General features: G+C 49.8%; 1 protein-coding gene across 1 annotated transcript; it reads left to right on the forward strand.

Moving 5' to 3' along the window:
* The first annotated feature begins 603 nt into the window (after positions 1-603).
* Positions 604-16887, forward strand: Clrn3 (clarin 3). Its single transcript, XM_090346852.1, has 3 exons — positions 604-1124; positions 8076-8255; positions 13785-16887. The coding sequence occupies exons 1-3, from the start codon at positions 896-898 to the stop codon at positions 14054-14056; spliced, it is 681 nt and encodes a 226-aa protein (XP_090202978.1). The 5' UTR covers positions 604-895; the 3' UTR covers positions 14057-16887.
* Positions 16888-17098: the final 211 nt, after the last annotated feature.

The raw sequence follows: 17098 nt of genomic DNA on the forward strand, positions 1-17098 counted from the left end.
AAAAGGTCCAGGGGTGTAGCTCAAGTGGTAAGGCTTTTTTTTTTTTAGCAAGTATGAGGCCCTGGGTTCAACCCACAATACCACAAGAAAAGGTAGAGGAGGAGGGAAGTAGAAAGGAGAGAGAAAGAGAGAGAGAGAGAGAGGGAGAGAGAGAGAGGGGGAGGGGGGAAGAGGGGGAGGGAGGGAAGGAAAAAAAGAAAGACAAGGCTTAGAGACCTAAGCAATGTTCAAAACTACTTTATTACTGCTACTACCGTTCCTACAACTGCTTTATTTGCCATTACTAATATTTCCTCTGGAAGAGACGATTTGAAAGACAAGCCTCGAGTAACAAGGCAGGAAACGAGGCGCCATAGCCAGGGGCTGGGTCATTGCTTCCTTGCACTCCACAGGAGCGGGACAGAGGCTTAGCTTTTCCTTTGAGAGCAGTGGTAGAGGGCAAATCCTGAATTCAGCAGGTAAGAAAGTGCTGAAGGCGCCCGAGCTTTGTTCTGTTGGCTGCTGGAATCAACACGACACACACACAGATCCTGCACAGTGCGTCATTTAGGGATTCGAATTCTGTCCTGGCTCTGTGAGCTCAGCATGCCCCGTGGGGTGACAAAGATGATAAATTCATCATGTGATTGAGGAAGTCCGGGAGGACCTTGCTACCCCTGGCTCTTGCTGGTTGGCTGTCACCATAGCAACGCCTTACAGGAGACCAAGGTTCAGTTGCTGCGAATCTTTATGACCAAGTTCATAGTTCAGTGTTCAGCAGCAGAAGCCTTCCTGTGACCAGTGAAGTTTTATAGTGTTCCGCCACGCATCCAACTCCATTCCTCAGTCCAGAACCCCAAATGAGAAAGTCCAACCATTTTGCAAGAAGATCAAAGGAACTGCTTTTCCTGAGAAAATGCCAACCACCCAGAAAACATTGATGTTTTTAGGCAGCTTTCTCACAAGCCTGGGGGCTGTCGTGGTGATTTGCTCAATCCTGGCGACACAAGCGTGGATCACCAGCACAATCACCTTCACAGATTCAATCTCCAACGGCAGTGTGACCATCACCTATGGGCTCTTTCGTGGCAGGAGTGTTCAAGAACTGGATCACGGACTTCAAGAACTAGACAAAAACTTTGATGGTAAGTGGTAAACTAATTTGGATGGGGGTTAAGATTCACGTCATTCTGTGTTTAGGCCCAATAATCATTCACAAGCAATTTCCTTGTAAGCATTGCTAGGCCGAAGATAGAAGCCTAACTTATAATTTTGAAAATTCACTGTATCATTATTCACCTTGCTGGGTTTTGCTTATCTATTATCCTAATTCTCCTGACAATTCTCTCAGTGGCTGTGTTTGACTGGTGCCTACCTAGTTTATTGACAAGTAGGTATTATGCTAAAGCATATGGCAGTATTCTGGTGTGTATTAGCTAGCAGGAACAGCAATTTTTTTTTAAATGGAGGTGATAGGGAAGTTTCTTAGGAAAGGAATACACTTTCAGGAGACTGTGAGCAGATTGCCTCTTTAAAAGGAGAATGGCTGGAATAGCATTTTTTTTTTTTTTTGCCAGTCCTGGGCTTGAGCTCAGGGCCTGAGCACTGTCCTTGGATTTTCTCAAGGCTAGAGCTCTACCACTTGAGCCTCAGCACCACTTCCAGCTTTTTTCTATGTATGTGGTACCGAGGAATTGAACCCGGGTCTTCATGAATGCTAGGCAAGCACTTTAACCACTAGGCCAAACTCCCGGCCCTGGAATAGCATTTTTTTTTTAACCATATATGTTGCAGATTTTGAGTTAGGGTAGCCAACTCTGTTCAGAACTGCTTAAGTAATATTGAAAGGGGGTATAAAATAGCGCTAGTCAACCTATAGTTTCATTTCTTTAACCATTTTTGAATTTACACTCTTAGGTCCCAAATATTGCATTGTTGTTAAGGTAATGATATTTAATTTTGATTAGTCGTATATTTTATAGGATCTCCTGCTTTTGTTTCCTTCCTTCCCTCCTTCCTTCCTTCCTTCCCTCCTTCCTTCCTTCCATTCTTTCTTTTCTGTGTCAGTCCTCAGGACCTGAACTATGGGCCTGGGTGCTGTCCCTGAGCATTTTTACTCACGGGTAGCACTCTCCCACTCAAGCCACAACTCTACTTCTGGCTTTGGGGGTTTTGGAGATAATAGTCTCATAGACTTTCCTTCCTGGTTTGGCTGTGAGCTGCAATCCTCAGATCTCATCCTCTAGAGTAGCTAGGATAACAGGAGTGAGCCACCAGTGGCAGACTCTCAATTATGTATTCAAAATGACTTTCCCTCAATAAGTGGAAAATCAAAATGGATCCATAACAGCAGGGTGATTTAGCTCTCTGATTTTCCAAGTTGGATATCGCCCATTACTTTTCCCTCTTTGCAGATTCTATAACAAGCTCGTGGACTTTGTTTTCAGCAGTCACTGGATGAACGGTCAGTTACGGAGTAACCATCACCTGTTAGCTTATACATATGCATCATCACATAGCTCATAGAAATGGAATTTTTAGCACTCACAAAATGAGCACTCACGATTCTAGCTCTGGTTTGCTTAGGACTTTGCTAATGAAGTGATTTCCTTAAATCCAAAGCAACGTGGAGAGCTTGGAGAGTCGTGTCTCCTCTGGGGCTTCGATGCTTATCTGGTATTGGCCCCCAGAAGGACAAGGAACACTTGCTTTGTAGCAACTGGGGGCTAAGTCTTCCAAAGACTGAGTCAACTCTTACGTGAACAGCACCTTCAAAACCAAGAAGCATACTCGTTTCTGAACCATCTAACATTTTCTTGAAGTATGAGACAAAACCTATAAATTGCCAGTTTCCTTACAAAGTGTCTCTGGAACTTGTTGATCTCCACTGGATACCATGGCTTCTGTGGCAGTCAGGCCTTCTTGATGGGCAGACCAGAGGGGACAGGGTAGTTCAGGCCTGGATGTCACCTGAGTACAGGTGAATGTGCCAGTGTCCAGAGGCTGTGACAGCTGCTGGTGGTGAAAACTCTGAATGAAGCCAGCTTCAACAGCTCAGTGTGGGAACAAAGGGAGCAAAATGTTTGCAGCCATTCTAGAAGGCGACTGACCACCCAGGCACAGAAGGGGGGGGGCATTGCTCAGAGTAGACGTCCAAGAGCCTCAGCACTCCCAGCCACAGGGTCTTCTCACATACACCTGCGGTGAGTGGTGAGCTCGGGACCCCCCATGGATATTCCCCTAGGCAGGGAAACTCCACATTGCCAGAGCATCTGCATGGAGGTGGTCGGTTGGTAATAATCCTCAGGTGCCAGCAAATCTCAGCATTTACCAGGCGATACCTATGCGCCCCTGACAGCGTGCCATGCCACGTAGGACTCACTTTACAAAGGAAACTAGATGGAAATGTGTACCAACAGCCTTTCCTGTCCAGCGGTGATGGATCCGCCCTTCTTAGAGGGATGTTGGCCTCTTGACCAGACAGTTAAAGGTGTCACCACCATCCAGTCCTGCTCCATATCTACACAGGATCTGCCACACTGCCAACGTGGGCTGTAGATTTCCCAGGGTAAGAGCAGAATGAGGTGACCAGGTCTGATTCCAAGGTTCCCACAGAATCCAATCAACAGTAGGTTAGTTGGCAAGGAGAATAAGCAGTTGGCCCCAGTAAGGAAATTCCCCATTGTTAGCATGGGCCTGTTTGAGGAACTCAGAGTCAGAATGTGCCCTGCCTGTCTGGTGCCCAGAGGAGAAGTGACTGGTCCTTTATTCCTAGCCCAACCTCTGTGTATTCACCTATTCCTGAGTGCCAGCATCGAGCCTTGGCTCAGGCACCTTCGCTGAGTCGCTGCTGTCTGATTGAGCAGCTTGGGCTTTGACAGGATTTGCAAAGTGCCTGGTGCTGGAAGGCAAAACCCCTCCACTAGCCAAAGGCAGGAGCCATGGTGACAACATGAGAGTGGGGAGTGCTGGTCTCTGGAGTCCCTGGGGACTGAATCCTGGAAAACACTTCACCTCTTCCTTTGGTTCTGATTGGATCTTTGAGGTCATGCAGACAGACTCTGTCAGAGAGGCTGGTCCCTTGACAGGTCCAAGGAGAGTAAGGAGTCCAAGAAGCCATTTCTTCCCATGGGCAGTAATGATACTGTAAAGCGCTTGAGTTTAAGATCCAGCATTCATTCCTGTGCATGTCTGTTCAAGCATTACTCAGCCTACTTGTGACCAGGAGAAGGTTTTCTGAAATATAGGTAGCACTGGGGCTCTTTGTTCTGAGTCTCGCCATGGTTTCATTGGTGAGCACAGGATGTCTTATGCAACCACAGGGCTACAGCAGTGATTGTATGGGCTGGAGGTGGACAGAGCCCCGTAGATGTGTGTGCAGTGTCTCTGTCCTTGGCTTTCCCAGATGGTTTATGACCATCTCAGGGAGTCAGTTCCATCCTGCTTGTGTTCCAAACACATTCTCAGGTGATTCGAGGACATTGAATCTGAGGGGATTAAGGACCACCAGCCTCACCCTAGCCAAAGGCTTCTGAGCCCCTTGAGGGAAGCTGCTTGAGCCTGAATGGACAGACAGGAGATAGCTGTGGACACACACATGTGGATGAGCCAAGGCAGGCTGGGAGCCAGTGTCAGGACTGCTGGTCTCCAGTGCTGTACTGGGTTAGCACTGATTCCACCCTGTGTGGTCTCTGCTCTAGCCAAAGTCTTTGCCAATCCAGCTCAGGCTCCAAATTAATAATGAAATCAATCTGTGACAAAAACGAATTAACTGCAAAGGGTGTATGGGGATCCTGTCCTGTTCTTGTCTGGTTCTGTGCTCTGCTTACATGCACAGCCCTGGTGCGCTCCTGTTGCAGGTGGAGAGGACAAGGGGGGAGGGCGAGGCCAGGTGAGTGAGGAAGAGAAGAGATTCCCAGCATGATTACCCCTAAACTATCCAAGCAGCAGGATGCCCACCCATTGAGGCTTCTTAGGAGGGGGCTCGCTCATGTCTAGGGTTCTTTTGAGACCAGAGCTTCTGTGGTAATGTGGTCTCTGAATTCAGGAGCTGTTTGAGAAGGGCCTGGAAGCCAGGTCTCCTCCTCTACATCCAAGGAGTCCAGGCAGAAGGCTGGTGGGGGGAGTCGGGTGGAGGAGGGAGGAGGGAAGAGGGAGGGGAAGCGACCTTGGGGGTCACACCTCCCCCAGCAGGGAGCTGGTTGTCCCCCCAGGCAACATGTTCTGCCTCCCAGCTGAGAGGCTGCTGGACCAGAGCTCATCTCAGCAGCCTTGGCCTTTTCTAGGGCTGCCAGATTCTGAGCAATCAGTTCCAATTGTGAGGTGACTACCCTGCTTTGGGTGCTTGCTCCCTCAGAGAAAGAAAAGGAACAGCATGGATTTGCTAATTTCGCAGACAGAGCGCAGCTGTCAGATGTGATGGGTGGTCCATTGTTCTCCCCTTCTTGAAAACTTGCTCTGTATCTTCAGCTTTCATTGTCTGAGATCTAAGAGGGGGCAGTTCTGCGGAGGTGCAGGGGATCTAGATGGGTAAAGCCTCATTTTCCAAGGCAGATGGGAAAGTGAAAAACTGTCCCCTTTGTACCTTGAAAATTATTAAGTCACTAGACTCCGAATGGACTCCCTTTTGAAAATCAGATCTATGAACTCCGACCCAAAGTCAAATCAAAGCTAGACTCCATGATCACTTTCTGGTTGAGTAAATCAGAAAAGTAGAATTAACTGTTTACACATAAACATTCCTTTACAGCTTTCAGTAAGTGTGTCCAGCAAAAAACTAGGTTTGAATATTTCAAGGGCTTAGGACAATGAGAGGTTATGCCTCTCATTGAAGGCGTATCCAGTTTATCTCCTTCATTCCTAGACTTTACCAAGAAGAGAACTTCTGGAGTCCCAGCCAGTTTCTGCAGGGATATGGAGGCTCCTCTTGGAACAGTGGGTTGTGTGGGGCAGGGCTATGGGTCACCACGGGGTGACTTACTATATCTGCCCTCTCCTCTGATGTCACCTTCCTTGAGTTTCAGAGTTGAGTTGGATCAGAACCCTGATTCCCGACTGAATGTGTCCACAGAAAAGGAAAGAGGGGCAAAGGGCACATCTCAGGCAGGGTGCAGGTCCAGGCCCCGCCTGGTTCCTTTTGGACACCAGGCCAGGGGTAGTTGGCCTGGTTCTGCTTTCAGTTCAATGCCTGCCTATTCTTCTGTGCCCTTGCCTGGGATGCAGCGCCTGGAATCACCAGCAGAATCCCAGTGCAGTCTAGTCACAAGGGCAAGGTCCAGAGAGGCTGAGCTTTGCTCCCAGGCCTTCCAAGGAGTCAAGTGTTTGTTGCCACGGGTGGGGAGGTCATCTCTCCCTGTGGCTGGGTCTTTCCCAGGCTCCCAGGGGACATGGGGTCTTGCTTTGTTCACCATGGGCGAAACTCATTTCATCTGTCTTTGCCGCCCTGCCTCATGCCCACATTTCTCACCTCTAGCCAGGGTCCTGGCTCTCTCCAGCCCCTGGGTCTTTCCATGTGTGCTGATTAAAATGACAAAGTTGTACTGGGGATACTGTTCAAGTGGTAGAGAGCCTGCTTAACAAGCACAAGGCCCTGAGTTCAAACTCCAGTAACACTAACTAACCAATAGCAAAAACATTTTTTTTAAAAAAAGAAAGAAAGATGAGCACACGGAATTCAGCTATCCCACAAGCGGTGAACTCAGGGTGCCAGGGCTCAGGCATCCTGTGCCCATGGTAGCACCAGGGCACTCTTGCCAGCCTTGGTCTAAGTCCGCGAGCAGGGTGGGGTTGGAGTCATCTCTGGGAAGCCCGCCTCTGGCTGTTGGTTGGCAGGGGTTGTACCCCTCCCTGAAGGAGAGAGAATGGAGACAGTATAAGTTCAGCCTGAGTGGCTGCACAACAGCCATCAGGCCCCAGGGGGAAGCCGTGGGGGTGGACTTAGGGTTAGCGTCCTGAAGAAGCTTTTGATAATTCAGGTGGTGCAGGCAAAGGGAAGAGAAGACCCCTTGCTCACCCCATGCTGGCACAGCTCAGAAGAGGCCCCGTGGCCCCCCTTGTGGCATTGACAGCACACAGCCTGCGGGCCTGGCCTGACTGCTTCCTGCTCATTAAAGCTGCACTGGGCTCAGGATATGAGTCTCCTCACCTCTGAGGACCTGGGAAACAGGGAAGGAAGAGCTTCTGGTTGGTCCTACTCACCCTACTCAGCTATTGTGCCTTGAGATTCCCAGTGCTTCTGTTAGTGTTACTGTTGGCTCTGAAATGTGTCCACTAAGTTATTTTTGCCTTGTGGCTTCATGAACCATCTCTGTAAGCAGAGACGTGAGGGTCTGACACACACAGGCAGGAGTTTTCTGACGTGTGGCCAGGCTCACAGACACACACCCGGCCATGTCTGGTCACCTGGGTTATAACAAAGGTGTGCGTGGAGGAGACAGATGCCCAGGTGGGAAGAAGCCAGGAGGAACCTGATGCACGGCCGGAACAGCTTCGTTGTATTTTCCATGAACTCATACCCATGTTGGAACTACTTTGCATTGAAGAAATATGCAAATGTTATTTTATAAAACGCTCTTAACTGAGGGCTCACCTGAGGATCAGAGTTCCAGAGGCTCCAATCCCGGAGCCCATGTGTCTTGGCGGGGGGGTCCTCTCTGTCCCAGGGAAGAAACATGCAGCACCTTGGCTTCCACAAACCTTGGGCTCCCATCTCCCCACTCACCTCCAACTCTCTGCCCTTGCCCTTCAGGCTGCTCTGGCTCACTGGATCCCTTCAGAGCCAAACACATCTGTGCCAGGGGAATGCCCAGAAGGCTGGCAGCAAGGCTGAGGCCAGAACTCACAAAGGGGAAGAAGTTTCAGGCGTTCAGAGGGCTTTCCCTGTGGTACACGTGGCCAGTCCTCTGCAGAACTGTGGTTCTTCCGGGTCAACCACAGAGTCCATATCTTGCCTGCAGTGAGCAGTGCTCCGTGCAGGATGGGTCTCCCGCTGACATCTGACCATCGCTAACCAAGCACCCAAGACAGGGGACGGGGAGGAGCCCAAGGGGAGTCAGGATTTGCATCTTGTGCTTTCTACTCACCAAATGCTGTTTTAGTTTTAGGAACATTGAGCAACTCTTCGCCTAAGTCGCTGCACATTGCGACCGTCGTGTTCCTCGTCCTCAGTCTGTTCACGTCGCTGCTCAGCTCAATGTCCACCCTCCACAACAGCATCAGCAACCCCTACCAGACCATCCTGGGCCCCGTGGGGTTGTACGTCTGGAACGGCCTCAGCGGTGAGCATCCCCCCTACCCAGAGCCAGGAAGGGACGACCTACCCGGCCTCTCCACCTCTCACTCACACCAGCCACACACAGTCAGGCCACAGGAAGGACAAGCGCTGGCATGCGCTGCTCCTGGGCGGGGATGGGAGGCGGGGAGTTGGGTTGGGCTGCACTATTTATCACGGACCCCTGCAGGCAGGATTGTGTTTAAGATGCACCGAGTGCAAGGAGTGGAGTAGGAAGGAGGTGTGGAGAGGGATGACAGAGCCGTGGAATGTCAGGAGGCAGACACACACCTGTAAAATCACAGGACACAGACCCTGCCAGCCGGGCTCTGTGGGGTGCAGTGGCGCCTGCCGGCAATCCCGGCCTTGGGAGCCAGAGTCAGGAGGATCAGGAGCTGGAAGACAGTCAGGCAGGGAATGGAACTATTTCAAAAACAAAACACACACTGAAGGACTGAGTTCTGGCCTCGGTGCTAGAGGACTAGATATCCTGGTAGAGTCCTGATATCCTACCACGTGGGCAATCCTGAATTCAACCCTCAGGACCGCAGAAAATGGACACCCACATGGACACATGTGCACACTGCCTACACACTCGTGTGTGTGGACACACAAACTCCCCTGCGCATGCTCGCGCACGCACACACCGTGTATATGTGTACACACATATACACACGCTTGTTTACTCTCCTGGCCTTCATAGATTGAATCAGCCTGGGCTCTGGAGGTGACACACCCGGGTGACAACACCCCTGAGCCCAGATGACATCTCCCGAGGACTCTAGGCAAACACCCTCTTTTGGCTTCGGGTGGACTAGGGTGCTGTTGCTAGGGGACTGTTTGTTTCATGGGTGGGTCGGGGTGGAGGAGCGAGTCCAGATGGGAAGTGAGGCCCCACTGTGACTCACAGCTGCGTTGTCTCTTGTTTTCTGAGCTAAGGTCTTGTTATGCAGCCAAGGCTGGCCTCCAGCTCCAAATCTTTCTGCCTCCTCCTCCTGAGGGTGGGCATACAAGTGTGAACCGCCATACCTGGCAGATCTACCCAGAGGCAGAGGCAGAGGCAGAGGCAGAGGCAGGCAGTGGGGTGTCTCTCTGTGTTGTCCTGCCTGCCTTTGAGACCTTTCCTTGATGGGAAACTGGGGGTCCATTCTCCCTCTCTTTCCACTGTCAAAACTTGATGTAGGGAACAAAACCTGAATTACTAAAGTAAGGGCCTTCATGGAAACCTACAGGAGAATATTTGGGATTCCTGGGGGCTGTTTGGGGTTAAACTTAGGGCCTCATGCTTTCTGGACAGATGTCCTGCCACTTGAGCCACGCTCCTCCCAGACTTTTCTGGTTTAGTTGCTTTTTCAGCTAGAACACCATCTGTTTGTCTAGGGAAGACTGGTCTCCTCCTCCTACAGCCTCTTGAATAGCTGTGATTACAGGATTGTTCCAAGGCACCTGGTTTGTCTGTTGAGATGGAGTTCTTGATAACTTTTACTTCTTTTTTTATAATTTTTTTATTGTAATTAATAAAAGGGTTACATGATATTTGCCAGATAGAAGGTGCATTAATTCACATACATTGATACGCTTTCACATGTCTTGGTACCCATCACCCTCCCCAACTTTTACTTCTTACACAGAGTAGCCTTCAATCCACCCTCCCAATCTCCACCTCTTGAGTGTCTGGGATTATAGGCTCAAGCCACCATGTCTGTCCCTCCACAGTGCATTTTAACAGGGCCCAGATGCTTCCAAGCAAGAAAAGTACTTGGAATATTGAGATGTCAGGGGGTGGGGCATGCACGTTACACAGCACAGGTGGCCAAGGGCGGGGCACAAGGAGGCATTTGCAAGTTCCTGTGCAAGGTCGATGATTGGGGGCTTGAACTATCACAGTTGTCCCAGCCCAACCCAGGCAATAGGATGAGTGGCAAAACTCCTCCATTCTAACCTGGGATGGGCTAAGCTTGGCATGTGGTCATATTACCTGTTCAAGCCTCTGCTCCCAGTATGAGGGGACCAGGATGGTTCAGCCATGTGCAACTATAACTAACTTCTTTCCCTCCCTCGCTCCCTAACCTGGAAGTAAAAACAAATTCCCCATTTTCATGGCATCCACCTCAGGGCAGGCACTGTGGTCAGGTGTTTCCCAGCTCCCAGTAGGCTGAGTGCTCAGCCAAGGACCTTGCTTACCAATCCAGCCACGTTCCTCCACGGCAGCTCCCAGGCTCCACATTGCTGCCGTGGTTGTCCACTTAATTCAGGACACACTGTGGATGCTGTCTGCCAGGACCCATGTCGACTGTCGCCATCACTGTCTCCCGTAACTCGGAATCGCCCATGGCTGGTCACTACGGCCTCTGCCCTCACTCCCTCTACCTCTCATCTTCATTCCCCAGCATCTTCTGTATTGCGTGGCTGCTCCCCCCTCTTAAACAGCAGAGGGCTGCCAGCCACCCGGGCTCCGAGAACGGCAGCTCCAGGAAGACCAACTGTCACTTCTCAATGGTTAAGAGAGCCCTGGGCCCTGTGCTTAGTGGACTGGGCCACCTGAGCCCTTGAGTATTCTCCAAGACAGTATGGCCGAGTTGACCAATACAGTTGGCCCTTCCCAGCCCCAGGGGTACACAGGCATGTGGGGAGGGGTGTTGTAGAGGAAAAGCAGGAGCCAGTGCAGAGCAGGGTCTGCAAGCCTATCTCCCTCAGAGCTGCAGCTCCAGCCTTTCTCTGCCTCAGTGGAGTAGGGGCTGACTTCACTCACGTCAGCGGCCTCATTCATGCTCTCGGAGGAAGCTGTGGGTGGGGACAGCTTTCCTCTCAGCCCTTCCCACCAAGACCTGTACAGCTAAGGAACACATTTCCTCTGCATTCCTTCTGGCCTTCAGGACAAGTCCTAACACCCAGAGAGGCTGAGTGGTAGGCGGGAAAGTTGTCTGAGATGGGCGTGTAAAGAACGGAGTTGCCTCTTGGCCTGGAGAAAGCCTTTTTACAGAGTGGGGGTGCTGCAGAGCCTGTGGACATCCAGTGGGCTATAAGCCAGACTTTGCCATCAGTTTGTTTCCAGAGCCCTCGGGTTCTCTTCGCCCCCTTTGAGGGCATGGAGTGGAATGAAAACTCTGTTTGTAGGAGGCTGGGGTGGCGGAGTTGCTCAGCCCAGGCTGCCACTGAATATCTAAGCCACGAGACACTGTGGCTGAGCAGACGCCGTGTCAGGTAAGGCTGGCTGGCCTCGAGGGCCCCTGAGCCCAGGGAGATGCTGTAAACCCTGAGGATCTGGCTTCTCACTCGGTCTCCTGGGCTGGTGGATGGTTGATGGGCAGACTCCGCGGAACAGGCCAGGATGAAGGTTCCTGGCTAGCTTCTGATGGAGAAAAGCAACAGTGCCCTCATCCATCCATGCCTCATGCCCCCTGACCTGAAATTGGCTGTGCACCATACCAGCCTGATGTGGCCCTGGCCATGGGGACATCTCCTTAGAAACAGCGAGAAGGCCAGAGCTAGAGAGAACTCCGCAGATAGACAGCATGCCCTCGCCCATGAAACTAGAAAGCACGGACGCTGGTCACGTGACCCGTGAGGACATGCCAGGACAGCAGTGGCGTCCCCAGGTGTCCCCTTCCAGAGATCCTCTGCCTCTTTCAGCCCCAACAATCCTTCAGTCTCAGCCCCACAGCTGAGACATCCATCAGCAGCATGCCCACCTGCTGGCCCTCCCAGGGTCAGTCAAAGCTCAGGGCAGCCTGCTTTGCCCACGGGTATTAACCCTGTTTCATCCTAGTCCTCAATGATTAAGCTTTTATAGGAAACATCACAGGAAAAAATTGAAGGATAATTAAGGCAGGTTGGCGCCTGGAGAGCTTTTGTTCATGCAAATAATTAAGAAATAAAACCACTATTCTGAAGAGGAGGCCTATCATCCAGGCCTGTTAAAATGTCCTCTGACACAAAGCCCCTCTAATTAGGGCTCTTAGAGAACCGTGGGGGAACTTCCCTGCATTCGCATTAGACGCCAGAGCGTCCAGGGAGCACAGGGCTTTCTGTCACGTCAGCAGACGAGGGACGTCTGGCCTGGGATTCCCATACTGGCATCCAGGAGGCCCATCTGCCCAACATTCTCACCCTCCTCTTCAGCCTGAACCTCTCAATAACAGCTTTGCTGAGATACTAATCATAGCCACAGAGTTCACCCACTGACAGAGTGCAGTGTTTTCCAGCATGTTCTTGAACATGTGAAAACTCCAGTCAAAATGACTCCAATTCAAAATGACGCGTTATGCCCGTCCATTGTCTCTTCTCAGAATAGCTTCCTTCTTAAGTAACCTTTATTTATTTATTTATCATGATTTATTTTGGTGTGTTTAGGGGGGGTGATCAAGGGGTTTGAATTCAAGTATAGCTATAACCTTTTTTTAAATAGAGATTTTATTAACATTGATTTTTACATCATATTTCAAATGTCATGTTTAACAAACAAGTATTCAAGAAGGGATTCTTTATATATAATCACGGGCACATAGATTTTAGAACATAATTAAAATAAGCTGAGGGTTTGTATGTCATAGATACATATCAATCTGTATAATGTAACATTATGTCTATGGAGTATATATCCCATCATAGATTTCTATGTCCATAGCACTAACCTTTTTGTGCACTGGTTGGTCTTCCTTTCTGCCCAGGTATGTGTGCCTATTTTGACCTTGCTGTCCTGCCTGGGATTCTAACTGTGTGCCATCACCCCTAGCTTCTGTCCACTGACATGCAGTCTTGCAAGCTTTCTTCTGGAGGCTTTCCTGGACTTCCATCCTCTTGATCTCAGTGTCCCCCGACCCCCAGCTGGAACGATAGGCTCACATCACCACTCCCAGCATTGAGTTGACAAGATGGCTCATGCACTTTTCTGTCTAGGCTGGGCTTGGACTTGAACCTCCCATTCTCACCCTCCAAGCAGCAAGGACCACAGGCACAAGCCACTGGCTTGTACATCTTTCTTGGTTACTGGCTATAACTGGCAGAAGGAAGCTTAAGACCATGAGCTGCTATTCAGGGCTCTCCAGAGCTGACTCGTGCCGAGGGCCCCATATCCTCTTGCTGTCTCCTGGGGGGTCCAGGATGTTCTGCTTTCAGAGCAGTGCTGCCCTTCTTCCTCAGACTTTCCCAGTCCTGTTCCTCATTCAGACTTCTCTACATGCTCACTCGGCTGGGTCGACTTGCTTATTCATTCAGCACACTTTGCACTTTTTATCACCTTAGCAAGTGGGCTATCTTGTAGACCAGCTCTCCGGCAGCTCCTTCCTAAAGGGACTGAGCACTAAGCTTTGTCCTTGGTTAGATAACACCTTGCACAATCTCTAGTATATCAAGCTTAGAATCCAGTTTCTGTCTTACATCTTTCATTACATTCTCCCCAAGACTTGATAGAGTATAAAACCCATGGTAGATGTTGAGCAATACCCATGGATTACATGTTCCACTAAGCAAATCAGAGGCACTAACACTATCGACACACCTCTAAGTTGTTAATAAAACTCCATGTTCCTTTCAGCAACTTGTGTTTTCCTGACCATGGTCCTGTTTGTGGGGAACGCGGAATCCAATCACCTCTCTGAGGAACTGTCCCAGAGGCTTTATCCAGACATGGTTCTCAGTGGAGCCGCCCACACGTATGGATACTCATTTTGGCTCATACTCCTTGTCATACTTCTAAATATAGTCACCGTGGTCATCATCATTTTTTACCAGAAGGCTCGATACAAGCAGAAGCAAGAACAGAGAAAGCCCATGGAATATGCTCCCAGGGATGGCATTTTATTCTAATCCCACCTCCTGCCACACTGCCACAGCGTCTGTTCTGTTTGACGTCAGCTCCCGGAGCAGAAGCCAGTTCACTTCTTTGGACAATCAGTGTGGAAAAACATCTGTCATTTGTGATTGTTTTGCTTTGGTTCTGTGCTCTTCTTGGATGTGGTTTGTACCTGTCTTCACAGGTGCCCCCTTGGGAGGGGTGTCCGTGGGGAAGGTGAGTGGGGAGGTCTCCAGTCTGGGCACTACTCCAGGAGGGACTGATTGGGGCCTGTGAGCCATTCTGAACTGGTCTCCCTATCCAAAATGAAAAGGGCCTGTGTCCCCCCGCCTTCCTTCGACTGGCTCTAAGCACTTCTTTCTGTGATCTCCTGTCCTCGGGAGTGCCAGGCATCCTTATTCTACTTGGTGAATGCAGACCTCTGGGAACAGAGGGATTTAGGGCTTGTCTTCACAGGCTGGCAGTTGGAGCTTAAAAGGAAGTATACAAGAGGAACGGACCGGCTTTTCTGGGTTCTCAGTTGCTGTCATATAAATCAAACCCAGTGGCAGATTAAAGAGTTGAGAGGTGACCCTCAAATCCATTTTATGGTTCCAAGTATATGTTTTGGGGTTTTTTGGGGGGGAAGAAAGAGGTTAGAAGTGAGAGGCCTGGGGAACAATCAAAATTGCAGCTCCGTGGGCTCTCTATTAAAGAGCATACAACCACACTTTTGGTTTAAGTGGATTATGATGAATTCAGTCAAAATGGAAATAAAACATTCCAGCATAGTGGAGAAAACACCTACCAATCAGCCCTCTGCTTAGTTACTGCAGTGTAGGCAAAAGGGCAGTGGCCCGATGGCAGCATGGCGCCCGTCAGCTGACTCCAGCCTGGCCACAGGCTGAGGAAGAAATGTGTCTGATCACCAAGGGGTGCTGACATATGTCTCTTGAGGGAGGGCCAGGCACACGTGAACATAGGCATTGAGAAGTTCTCCAGGAACAAGTTGGTTGAAACAGGTTCACATATTTCCCGAAGAGAAGGGTAACAACCAGGAACATAGGAAAAACACTACCATGTAGTATGTATATTGGCCAAAAGATCATGCTGTGATGCCTTGGGATTTGACTCTTGGCTGGGTTGGGTCTGGACATTGACAGGATTGGCAAATAATCATCTTTCATGACCTGGTGGGACCAGGGCCCAGATAAACAGATCCCTTGCTGCCAGTGGCTATACAGCCACTCTTCAGGAATGGATCATTCCTGAAGTTCTCAGGACAAATGACTTTCTCACTTGTTATTTTCCAATAATTTGTCCTAGAATTTTTCTCTGGGGGTCTGTGATATGGCCAGCACTGTGCTTGCCTGAGCGTTTGCATTCACAGACTTGACTGTCAACTGACAAGGCAAACATCCAAAAAGCAATTACTCAATCCCAATTAATATGAATATTTGGGGCTGCAGTGTACCTCTGTAACAGAGCCCTGGCTTGGCACGTAGGAGGCCAAAAAAACAAGAAGAGCAAAACAAATGAACCAAAATTCTACCCAGCCATTTGGTTACCAAATCTGAAAGGGCACTTCTTTGTCATCCCCACCCATTCAGGGTCTCTTGAAAACTTACAAAAGTTAGAACATATATTTAAAACATCTGGTCATCAACAGAAAACCTTTCCTAGATTTGTTGCATTCGCAACCATTTTTACTCTTTGAAGGTCTGAGTTTGGGGTCAGATTTGGAGAACTTGGACAGGTAGGGAGGGAGAAATGGAGTGTTTACTTACTCTGGTATTTGGGCAGAGCTGCTTTCCTTGGGTCAAACTGGCCATAAGTGACCTTCAGGGAAGGAACCATTGGAAACCCAGGAACCTGGTTTGCAAACCAGGAGATGGAGAGAATGTCTTCCTTCCTGTGCTTTACAGGAGACATCAGTAAAGCTGCAGGTGCGCTCTGCAGAAAGCGAGGACTGAGATCTTTGTAATTATACAGCCCAGCAAGGTGAGCCTGACACTGTCAACAGAAATTTGCTCCAATAAAACGACTTAACGAATGCACATTTTCCAGTGAGACTCCTCTTGTAAAACAGGACGTGCAAATAGAAATATGTACACAGCACTCACCCCCTCTCATGCACCCCAGTAGCAGAGAGCCCAGCTCCTGTGTGCCCTCTCACATGCTGGCAGCGCCCCCTGCAGTGCTAGCCCTCCTCACTGTGGACTCTAAGGGGCAGTGCCTGAGTTTCTCCTTGGCCCTTCCCTTTCTACCACGTGGAGCTTGTTCCTGTGCTGTTGGTCATTCGGTTTCCTCTGTGCTGGTATGTCACAACTTTTATTGCCTGTGTTTTCCTTAAAAAAGTGGATTGCTTGTGGAGATTGGAGTTCTTTACCTGTCCCAGACATTTCTCAGTTAGATAAGAAGCCCCTACTGTGGTTATCTTCTTAACAGTACCTTGCAAAGGGCAGACATTCGGGATTCTTTCAAAATCCATTTTATCATTTTTTTAAAAAAGGCTCATTAAAAGTATGTCTTCGTGAGATCTGAAGTTATGTACTGAGGTGGAATTGTTTCAGGGGCCATCACGGGATTGCTAAACAATGCCTACTCTCTGATTATCCTGAGCTGGACAAAGTTCATTCACATATGCAAAATGAGTAACAGAATTTGCAAAACTGTGTAGGCTTTAAAGAAATCAGTGTTACCCCATGTGAGGGGCGCGCTCCCGCAGTGGGCCAGTGTTTGGAGGCCATGTGGGAACAGGACACCCCGGGTCACTTGCTGCCATCATCGGAATGCATCATCTCAACTAACGCAGGAGTCCCGAGGGGCAGCACCCTGTCCCCTCGAGTGCAGCAGTGCTGGGTGCAGCTGGGCGCAGAGCAGCCAGCCTCTGCCACCCCTGGGTGGGCTGCACAGTGGAGTCTCCGGTATACTCCAGCCAACTCCGGCTGTCTGAAGCCACTCAGGCTCTGGAAGGCTGAACTGAAAGGTAGACTCCAGAGTGGAGTCCCCCGACCTGCCAAGCCCCCCTCCACGCCCTCTTTCTCTTACACAGAAGCAGCTGTTTAACTTGGACT

Source organism: Megascapheus bottae, chromosome 15 (assembly GCF_031878675.1).
Source record: "Megascapheus bottae isolate mThoBot1 chromosome 15, mThoBot2.hap1, whole genome shotgun sequence".
Taxonomy (NCBI): Eukaryota; Metazoa; Chordata; class Mammalia; order Rodentia; family Geomyidae; genus Megascapheus; species Megascapheus bottae.